General features: G+C 44.8%; 2 protein-coding genes across 2 annotated transcripts; both read left to right on the forward strand.

Moving 5' to 3' along the window:
- Positions 1 to 290: 290 nt before the first annotated feature.
- Positions 291 to 4,151, forward strand: ankrd54 (ankyrin repeat domain 54). The gene is made up of 8 exons (XM_076997219.1): positions 291 to 931; positions 1,255 to 1,302; positions 1,389 to 1,487; positions 1,620 to 1,691; positions 1,887 to 1,934; positions 2,075 to 2,199; positions 2,931 to 3,038; positions 3,781 to 4,151. Exons 1-8 carry the CDS (start codon positions 565 to 567, stop codon positions 3,853 to 3,855), a joined length of 942 nt encoding a protein of 313 aa, XP_076853334.1. The 5' UTR covers positions 291 to 564; the 3' UTR covers positions 3,856 to 4,151.
- A 150-nt stretch (positions 4,152 to 4,301) lies between these two features.
- hmgxb4a (HMG box domain containing 4a) lies at positions 4,302 to 11,045 on the forward strand. Its single transcript, XM_076997217.1, has 13 exons — positions 4,302 to 4,428; positions 5,358 to 5,450; positions 5,537 to 5,676; positions 6,327 to 6,405; positions 6,773 to 7,411; positions 7,849 to 8,079; positions 8,254 to 8,432; positions 8,564 to 8,645; positions 8,869 to 8,933; positions 9,041 to 9,140; positions 9,327 to 9,502; positions 9,938 to 10,060; positions 10,153 to 11,045. The coding sequence occupies exons 2-13, from the start codon at positions 5,447 to 5,449 to the stop codon at positions 10,195 to 10,197; spliced, it is 1,863 nt and encodes a 620-aa protein (XP_076853332.1). The 5' UTR covers positions 4,302 to 4,428; positions 5,358 to 5,446; the 3' UTR covers positions 10,198 to 11,045.
- Positions 11,046 to 11,131: the final 86 nt, after the last annotated feature.

Below are 11,131 nucleotides of genomic sequence, written 5' to 3' on the forward strand. Positions count from 1 at the left end.
ATCTTCAGATTTTAAGCTTTTGAGTTTGAGAGGGATTTTTAAGAGCCATAAAGAATGACAGATATAATAGATATACTGGCACATTACAAAGTTAATAAAAAATTCCAGAAATCTACGAGTTAGCCAAAAACGTAATCGAGAAAGCGCAATAAAAGTCAGCACAGACGTCAAACTGCAATTTCTCCAGATCTTCCGCGAAATCTACGCGTATACGTAGATTCCCTATTGGGTGAACGCACACTAAGGGCCGCACTGATTGGCTAATGTTTGAGCAATTGCCTTGTGTCTTATTGGAGGAAAGAACTGACATGAAACGGACGACATTTTGGCTCTGTAGCACACGACCGAACTGTTGATCAATATATCGATATTGAACCATAATGGGAAATACGGCAGTCTTGTTTCCCCGCTGCTAAATTCACCAAGAAATGTAGCGCCTAACCGCGGAACACACGCGAACACGGCTAAATGGACTGTATAAACAACACAGCAACAGTAACTTTCATCTAGTGATGCGAGGAAACAAACTTGTCTTCTTTTTTTGCTAAACGACTGTTGGTAAGAATGGACGGGTGGAGTCCAGTCCCCGCAGCAGCCTCCGAGGACGAGCGGTCCAGTTCCGAGGGAGAATACGCGGTGCGGGACTCGCCGCTGAAAGACTCCGAGACCGGCGAGGACGGGACGCGCACGGCCGCGGGGACCGCGTCTGGGTTCGGCTTCTCGGGCTTTGACACCCTGAGCACCCTGAGACTGCACCGGAGCGGACCGGCGGCGGAGAAGAACCTCCGCTACATACACTCGCTATGGACGCCGGGTGCGTTACTGCAGGCCGAAGTGGGAGCCACCAGAGCGGGGAAGATGACGGCCACGAGGGCGAGGAGGCTGGGGAGGATACGGCGGAACGTGGGACCTACAGGGAAAGACCTGTATGGTATGGGTTACAATTAAATTAAAGACCTGTATGGTATGGGTTACAATTAAATTAAAGACCTGTATGGTATGGGTTACAATTAAATTAAAGACCTGTATGGTATGGGTTACAATTAAACTTACACCTTGCTCTAATGTTTGAGAAAGAAGCCTGGCTTAACTCACTGTTGGTTATATATATAGACGAGGGAGCCAGTGTTGTTAAACAAGAACAGGCAACTCTTGTGTTATACAAGCGTATTATGCAAAACATTTTTTCAGTAACCATGTAAATCTAGACCTGAAGCAGCCTCTTCCTTTAACCCCTCACTGCTTTCTCTTTAGCTGTGAAGAGGCTCAGAGAAGCAGCCAATGGAAACGACATTGATACTGGTAGGAACTGAATGCAACTATATCTAAAAATTTCTTTAGATTGCCACATATTTTAATGTTTTTTTTGTTTGTTTGTTTGTTTTTAGTTCGTAGACTGCTGCAGGATGGCATCGACCCTTGTGCTGCAGACGACAAGGGACGAACGGCCTTACACTTCTCCTCCTGTAATGGCAATGAGAGTATTGGTAAGGCTGAGTGAGAGGGAGCCAGCTCCCAGAATGCCTCGGGATGACCAGGAAGTTAAACTTCTCATCACAGCTTTGATTGCGATGTTGTTTATGCTCTCTTGTGTCTTTATCCTTCTTGTAACGATCTAGTTCAACTGTTGCTAAACTACGGTGCTGATCCAAACCAGAGAGATAGCCTTGGAAACACTCCATTGCATCTTGGTAAGTAAATCAATGAATGATGTTGGGTATCTGAAACGGCACATATTGTTCTTGGCTCAGAATTGTAGATTTCAGTTCTGTGTTTCCTTAAAGTGTAAAACAAAACACACACGCACACAAAAAGAAAACAAACAAAATAACAGCAAGTGAAGTGAAGTATTTTTTAACTGATGTTGGTATGAACTGCCCCCACAGCTGCCTGCACCAACCATGTGCCTGTCATCACAACTTTACTGAGAGGCGGTAAGATTTCAATACAATTGAGGTGAAATTAGTAAGAATGAAAGCTTATGCAGCTGTCTGCAATTCACTTACAGCACCATTCAGGCTGTCCCCTGATCACACACACAAGTAATAATTTAAAGTGTTTTTTTTTTCTTCAGGCGCTCGTGTAGATGCCCTGGATCGTGCTGGAAGGACCCCTCTGCATCTTGCCCGCTCCAAGCTCAACATCTTACAGGAGGGAGAATCTCGAAGTTTGGAAACCTTGCGAGGAGAAGTCACTCAGGTTACAGTGCATGAACAATGTTTGTCTACAGCAGTGTTGGGCCTGCCATGCACTTCACAGTCTCAACTAATCTCTGTCCTTTGTGATTCAATTGACACTGTAGTACAGTGAAACATTTGCAGTCTTGCCCTGCTGATGATTTTAATAATATTCTATATTTTAATAATCTGCATAGTTTCAGGGTGTAATGTTCACATTGTGCAGTATTTGGAGGTGGTTACTAAGCTTGTTATTGTAAGCTTAAACAGGACATGGCAGAGATGGTTTGCCTTAGCCTGGTTAGCAGGCCCTAATCACCCAATGGTGTGATAAAGCTGAAATTGTAATATGTTTCAGTGAAAAGGGAACTGGAACACTTTTAGAGTGTTACAATAACTTTGGGGGCAGTCATGGTCCTGTAGGGAACTGGTCTTGTGACCGGAGGGTCGTGGGTTTGATTCCCAGACCTGAGGCCATGACTGAGGTGCCCGTGAGCAAGGCACCTAACCCCAACTGCTCCCCAGGCACCGGGCTAGGGCTGCCCACCGCTCTGGGCACGTGTGATCCACAGCCCTCTAGTAATCACTAGTGTGTGTGTGTTCTAATTGCACCGATGGGTAAATGTGGAGGACAAATTTGCGGTGAAAAATAACAATTGACAAATATGGCACATTTCACATAAGAGCATATTCATTTAAATGGAGGAGGATGGCGGCTCCTTTTAGCCCCGCTGAAACACTATATTTCTGTAGATCATTCAAATGTTGCGGGAGTACCTGAATGTGATGGGACAGAAAGAGGAGCAAGAGAGACTGGAGCACATTTCTACCCAGCTACAACACACCTGCACTAAAGAACAGGTAACATCCACACCTGGAGCTTAAGAGCGCACTGATGGTCCTACAGCAGGTGCAGGCCTTGCCAACATCCTTGGCACTGGTTTGTCCAGTTTGTGTAACAGGTTTACATCTGCTTTGTGTAGACATTTTCAACTATAACCTAAGCGATGAGACCAATATAGCTTAACTTAAGGGGACATGTATTTAATTCGCCCACATAAGGGACATACAAGGCAGACATGGGTCATGGGTTTAATTCCCAAGCCATGAGGCCATGACTGAGGTGCAAGGCACCTAACCCCAACTGTTTCCTGGGCGTCGGGCTAGGGCTGCCCACTGTTCTGTGCACGTGTGTACCACAGCCCCCTAGTAATCACTAGTGTGTGTGTGTGTGTGTGTGTGTGTGTGTGTTCTAACTGCACAGATGGGTAAATGCGGAGGACAAATGTTGAATGGGATGAAAATCACAATTGACAAATGAAAAACAATCATGTTAATAAGTCTGGCATCTTTAAAAACTAAAAGCCACTCCTTTTAGTGCAATATTATTAAAAGCGATCATACATGTCTGTCCACATTTCATGGTCGTACCTAAATGCTGAAATAGTTATCATGGCAATTACTGAATTCCATGTGGTAGAGAGGCCATTTATCTAGTTAATTATCTATATTACTGAGTTCAGTTCTTGGATTTAGAGGAACATTTAGTCGAAGGTGCATAGCTTTCAGAAGATTTATGTAACTGTGTGTGTACAATTCACAGGTGGATGAGGTGACTGACTTGCTCGCAAGCTTCACATCTTTAAGTATACAGATGCAGAATATGGGAGACAGGTAGATAACGTTGGAACGTGGAGAAACAGAAGGGTTACAGGGACCTGGAGGAGAACTGCATAAAACATACAAATCCTGAGATATTTATTTATGTGACCATATGCTGTATATTAATAAGTTAGTCAGTTGTTGGAATATGATGAAATTAATTGCCTTCACTCGTACGTTGATCCCTTGGGAGAAAAAAATAATTAAACATATAAAGATGTTTATGAAGACGTCTTAATGTTTTGCATGTAGGTCTTCGGAAAGTCTGTATTGTTCCTTGTAAACCATTTTTGAAAATGCTTAAACTTGTATCACACTGACAATAAAAAAAAATGTCTAAATAGTTGTTCAATTCTTCTTTTCTTTTTGGATCTGTATGTTTTGCATACTGCCAGCACATCGTATTATTTCTAAACATCCGCACAGAAGCGACCTACATGATTTCATCGTGGTGCCGCTTGTTTTCATGTGAGTGTAGCTGGTCTTCGTTGTGGGGATTCGCGCCTTCGTCCCTCCTCTCCGCCTCACGCTTTGTTGACTGAAATCAAAGATGGCGTCTGGCGCCGTTTAAATTGAGGGATCGGTGAAGGTAATTTTATTATTTATTTCAGCGTTAATAACGTTTCTGTTTAGTGTAAAAAGCTCTCGTTTCGCACCGTACCTATAATGCCGTAGCAAGGAGGTGAAACGCATAACGAACGGTTCATTTATTTAATTGGTATCCCCGTTTTGGCCTTCATGAGCGGGAAGCCGCGGTCTGTCGTGGCTGAACTAGCCGGCTGCGGGCAGCACAGCCTCGGCCGTGTGAATTCTAGTACTTCAAACGAGGCAGAGTTGGACCCCGACGGAGCGAAGGGGGTGTGTTTGTGTATGTTTTTCGAAAGTAGGCGGGAAATATCCACTCAATTAAGTACGAACTTCGGGTGGCTCTTTAAATTTCACAAGTAACCGGTTTGGTGTGACTGGACGCGGACCAGGGCGAGAGGCTGCACCGACAGCTGGACTAAAGTGGCGGCTGCAGATGTGTGTTACATCCTCACCGCACCGCAGCTTCACTCTCCTGCACATCTGCACGTTTAGACCCTGTCACACACGCACAGAGTTGTATATCACAATTATTTGATCTTCGTAACTCACTAAATTGGGCTACGCTACTTTATATCTGTATACCGCACTTAAGACGTGAAAGAAAAAAATAAACTTTCACTTTTGTGTCAACTTGTGGTCCTGCCCAGCCAGATAGGTAACTTTCTGAGGCCATGGGCATCGTTGTTAAAACTTACAGCAATAGCCGTCGTAGTTACATGTTTTAATAAAGATGTTATAAAATGGTTCTCTTTTGTTTCAGCTAATATTGTACATTGTACTCTATTGAATGAATAAAACCAGAGCCATCTTTCCTTATACTTTTATGGATTTAAAATAATCCATAAAAGTGGCCCCATAAGAGTTTTATTTTCTTTTTCTACTATTTGTGATCTGTGATTTGGCTGAAAAAACATTCTGTTATGCACATAGGGTCACCAGTCAAATACACTGGTTGGTCAAACCCCGGTCAAGTGGACGGCGAGCACAAGACATTTGAGGAACTGAAGAAGAAAGCAGTGATGGGTGAGAACAGAGTCCAGCACTGTTTAGTTGGACATGTTCTAAGGGCCGCGGAAAATGTCGAACGTCTCCCCCCGTGTTCCTTCTAGAGCTGCCAGGTTTGGAAGGAGAGGTGGGCCTAGTGGCCGGTCGCAGTCAGAGGGAGAAGAGACGCTCGTATAAAGACCTGTTGAGGGAGGAGGAAGAAATCGCCGCCCAGGTGCTTAACACCTCCAAGAAACGCTCCAAGGTAACAGCAGGGAGGTAGCCATGGTAACAGTATGCATGGGGTTGCACCGGGCGCGTGCGGTTACTTGAGTAGTTTCTGCACATGTTGTCATTGCTATGATGACGTTGCATATGCTCATACCATACCATACCACTTTATTTATAAAGCACTTTAAAAACAACAATAAAGTTGACCAACGTGCTGTACACAGTACAAAAAGAAAACAGGGACAGTAAATAAAATGACACAAGGATATAAAACAAACACAAGATTTGGAGTTCAAACAGTCTGCGTCGCTACGCTGATTTAAAAGCCAAGTCATAAAAATGTGGTTTTTTTTTTCTTCATAATGTACATGGTTTGTTACCTTTGTATATATGTACAGAACTACTTATATGTGTCTCCTGTTAAGCTATTCATTGTATTGTTGGTACTTTGGAAAACATGCAACTTGATGTAACGTTACCTAGATAGACAATGACATTTGGATTGAATGGGGTCTTGATACAATATTATTTTTTATCCCCTTCAATCCATTTGGCATTTTATAATAGATACTTTAAAATAAAATTGATAATAGAATAATGGATTTTCTGCCATAAAGATTTTAGTATGATATCAATTTCATAGTTTGTTCTTTATTAAATCCTGATCTATTTCCTAATAATTAGGAGTCAGAGTTGTTTTTGATGGGGGGAGATTCACACAAGAAAAAGAAGAAACACTCAGGTGATGAATACTACTACAGAGGTAGGTTTGACAGAGCAGTTCAAGTTCTGAAATGTCAGAGAAATAAGCTCTGCTATATAATAATAATAGTATAATAAATAATAATAATACAGACACATATGTAATATAAGCACTGCACGTAACAGAATTGTAGAGGAAGAGTTTGCCCGTGGTGGACCATACTTAAGCTCTTACCTGAAACCTATTTACAATAGGAATCAATCCTAAACTGAAAACATTTTATAATACCTGTTGTGACATGGCACACTAGCATGCATAACTAACAATTTCAAAATATTTGCTAATATTTGCTTGTGTTTACTTACAGACAACTGTGTGTTTTTTTGTTTGTTTGTTTTTGCTTTTTTTGCATTTAAAATGTTGTCAGACCACCATGGCTCCGGTCCTCCTCACAAGAAGAAGCGCAAGTCTTCCGACCGCTCTCCGTCACTGTCCTCTTCGTGCTCCTCACTGCCTGCCCACTCCGCAGACACCGCTATGGGTCTCCTGCAGGCCATCACCTCCCCTATGGCCACGGGTTCTGAACCAAACCCCCACCTGCACAAAAAGCCCTCCTACCCACCGCACTCCTCCCACTCGTCCTCCAAAGACCGTAAGCGGGAGGGCGGAGCCAAAAGCGGCCACTCCTTCTCCCACTCCCGCCCGCCGGGGTCGTCCTTGTCGTCCAAGAAGCACTCTTCGTCCTCGTCCTCCTCTTCCTCCAAGTCGTCCCTGTTTCACGGCGGCGCGGGGCGGGGCGAGCCGCTCACCCTGCGGGAGGCCGAGGGGCTGAAGATGAAGCTCATTCTCTCGCCCAAAGAGAAGAGTGAGGGTGCGGGGCCCGAGGAGGGCTTCCCCTTTCCCCTGCACACGTCCTCCTCGGGACACCACTCTTCCTCCGCCGTGAAGAAAGGGGGGATGAAGAAGGAGAAGGAGAGGGAGCGAACGACGTCGTCCAAGCTGCTGAAGAAGAAGGAACACAGCAGAGAGCCGCTGCCAGTGGTGGGGAAGGAGGTGGAAGTGGAGGGTGAGTAGAACCTCAATGCCACGCTGACCCGAAGTGTCAGTGTTGGGACACAGTTCTACAACTAATTATTGTGTTGTACTACTTTATTCATGACCTGTGCATCCTGCTATCACTGTGTTGATTAGTCTCTGTGTTAGATCATCTCTAATCGTGAGTACAATATAGCTAATGATTGGGTCATGTGCAAAGACTATGCTAGGTTAGGGTCCCAACCAGGGCCGGAGTGGGCCCCTTTTTCAGTTCGGGAGTTTCATGCCCAAATCCGGCCCAAAATTATTTTTCCCTCCCAATCGGCCCAAACTAGAGATTGACATGAGGAGGCCCATCGGGAATCCTCCCGAATCTCCCGATTAGCCACTCCGGCTCTTGTGTTTTATTTCATGGGTGGTGAGGCCGTCGCATTTTATTCTATTCTTGTTACACAACCTGCCTGTTAGGGCATTATGGTGGGTCGTTAGGACTGGGAGGTGAAAGTTCATCTTCAGGAGGGGAGCTGGAGGCGGGCGAGCTGGTCATCGATGACTCCTACACGCACCTCTCCAAAAAGAAGAAGAAAAGTAAGAAGAGCAAAAAGAAAAAGGAGAAAGAGAAGGACAGGGACAAGGACAAAGGCTCGAAGGAGAAGAAGCACAGCAAAGGAGGAAGTGTGGGGAAGAAAGGGCACGTGGGTAAGTGTTCCCAGTGTTCCCAGCGTTCCCAGTGTTCCCAGTGTTCCCAGCGTTCCCAGCGTTCCCAGCGTTCCCAGCACTCCAGGAGTTACTCCTTTTCTACTCCATCACGAGGTTGATCATTTGAATGTTTGAATGTTAAATGTTTGATTTGTCGTGTGGTTGTTTTTGCAGGGGATCCTTCCAGAAGCCACTCCCATTCTCACAGTTCAACATCCAATCACAGCACTTCAGGAGCAATGTATGCCATGCCACCACCAGGCTCCTCCCATCATCATCACAGCGGTAACCCGATGATTGAGAAGAAGAAAAAGAAAGAGGAGAAAGACAGGGACAAACATGAGAAGGACAAGGTGAACCTGTCCTTCCAGACAGACGCTGAGCTCAGCTGGGCTTTATCCTCACCGTTATGCTTGCTCAGCTGGGCTTTATCCTCACCGTTATGCTTGTGGACTGTTAACATGCGTTTGCGTGATTCTTTTAGCCAAAGAAGAAGAGCACGACAGCCTACCAGGTGTTCTGCAAAGAATACAGGGTCAATATAAACGCTGAACAGCCTGGCCTCGGTGAGTGCTGCCTGGGTCACACACCACTCTTTCCCCCCGCACTGCTCCCTACGCCCACTTTAGGACTTTATCAAATATATGACGTACTGCACAATACAGGGATGCAGTCGTGTTTTGTGTGTGATTGATGTGTTATCTATGAATAGCCAGAATCTGTAAATATAATATGTCTTGGAGCTGCAATGTATAATGGAGTTGTTTGCTTCGTCCTTTTGTTCTGTAGTGTTTGGTGAACTGAGTAAGAAGCTTGCGGAGGTTTGGAAGCAGCTGCCCGATAAAGACAAGCAGGTCAGAATGACCCGGGGTTCACTCTGGTTCTGCTGCGTGGCGATCTTCAGTGGTGGTGTGGGTCGTTTGTTAACGGCTGTTAAGTGACGCCTGCGTGAAATCTGCAGGTCTGGAAACAGAAGGCCCAGTATCTTCAGCATAAGCAGAATAAAGCGGAGGCCTCCACAATCAGGCAGAAGAGCTCCTCGTCGGAGATCAAAAGCAAAGGTGCCAGCTGTCACCTGCGCACATCCCTTGCCCATTTAAATATCATTTGAATCTAGATTTAATTAGAGTTAATTAAAATGCAGATGATCTGGTTAGGCGGGCGGTGTACCTTGTCTCCTACAGCTGCGTGTCGCGTGTTTCTCGGGCTTCCTGCTCTTCTGACCGGCTCTGTGTTCCCTGCGTCAGGCTCCAGTAAGGGAGTGGGCGTGGCCACAGGGCTGGCCACCGGAGGGCGCTCTTCTCTGTCCATGTCTCTGTCTCCAGCGCGGGTACCTGAGGTGGATCCCATCGACGCTGCCGCTCACCTGCAGCTCCTGGGGGAGTCTCTCTCCCTGATTGGACACCGGCTACAGGAGACCGAGGTCAGATGTTCTGGTTGTGCTGTATCATTATAAATATTGTATTTTTTTAATGTCCTTACAACATCGGCCAAGCAATAGAACAAATAATGAGAGAGAATACAACAACACAAAATCAAGACTTAAGAAATAAATCAAGAAATAGCAGTAGCACGTCAACAGTGCTTAAGCTGGAGATGCCAGACACGTCAGTATAACAACGGGGGGAGAAGGCCCTGTAGTGAACAAAAAGATATCTATTAGTTTATCTGTTGCTTTTTAAAAGAATGTAATAAATGAAATGTCAGACAGCCATGGAGGATAGTGTAGTCTACACATCAGCATGGCAAATGAGGCAGAAGCAGGTGTTGAGTTGGGTGGGGTGGGGGGGTTAATGCCCACGAGCTGCAGCTGCCGTCTGCGTGGGCTAATTCCCCCGGGCTCCTCCTCTCCCTGCAGGGAATGGTGGCCGTGTCCGGCAGTCTCTCCGTCCTTCTGGACTCCATTCTGTGTGCTCTTGGTCCGCTGACCTGCCTCACTGCCCAGGTGCCCCAGCTCAACGGCTGTCCTCGCACTGTCCTGGTGAGACGTCTATAAAGGATGCGGCAGTGAGCTTGAAGTTGTAGTCGATGTCTTGCATAAAGTTCACCCGCTTGCTCTGGTCTTGTTTTCAGTCAAACACCTTGGACAACATAGCTTACATCATGCCAGGACTATGAGGCCTCCCGACGGCTCTGCCACACCTGCCCCGCACTGCCCCGCACTGCCCCCCACTGCCCCCCACTGCCCCATCAGAAGCTCCACTCCTTCTCCATCTTGGCATCAAATAAAAAGACAGAAGGGATTTTTTAGCTGTTCCCAGTTACTCCTGGAACAAAAAAAACGATGGACATTTGTAGTCATAGACATGTTTTTAAAAGGCAGTTTTAAAATGTTAGATATTTTTTAATTGTACTTTTTTAAGAAGAAGGAATCAGGAATCTTATTTCGGAGAACACGTCTGTGTAGGATCGCCGGGTTTTACTGTAACAATGTTTGTTTTGGTCAGTGTGTGCATGTGTGTATGTTTGTGTGAGTTATTGAGAATTTGTCAGTGTTTTTATTGAACTTACATACATTCATTAAGTCCAGAGCAATTTATTTTTATGCAAACATGTACAGTTTCATGTCAGGGCCCAAGGCTGATTTTATTATTTTACCATTAAGTTAATATAAACAGCAGTATAACTGCAGTAGTCATTTTATTGCCTCATTTAGTTATGGTATGTGTAAAAATGTAATAATTTGTTTTATGTTATAATTTGTTATAGTAAAAGCATGTAATGAAAACATTTTTCAAGTGTCACCAAGCCACTTGTAATACAGCACCTACATTTAGACGCATGTCCGTAATTGTTCATTTTATCAACTCATTGACAAAAACCGGTAAGAAAAATGCGGTGTCTGGTTTCAGTAGATGTCGGTGAACTTGGGGAAGTCGTTTGTTTGCTAAGTGAGTAGTTATGGAATACATATATATTTTATATATTTCAGGTTAAAAAATGTTAATAAAAAATCCCCTTGTTCAGCCTTTGTTATTTCACAGGTCTTTCCAAAATGTCTACAGCGTCTCCTCCCCACGTCCGTCATTTAGACTTTGGTGAAGACTTTTAA

This window comes from Brachyhypopomus gauderio, chromosome 2 (assembly GCF_052324685.1).
Source record: "Brachyhypopomus gauderio isolate BG-103 chromosome 2, BGAUD_0.2, whole genome shotgun sequence".
NCBI lineage: Eukaryota > Metazoa > Chordata > Actinopteri > Gymnotiformes > Hypopomidae > Brachyhypopomus > Brachyhypopomus gauderio.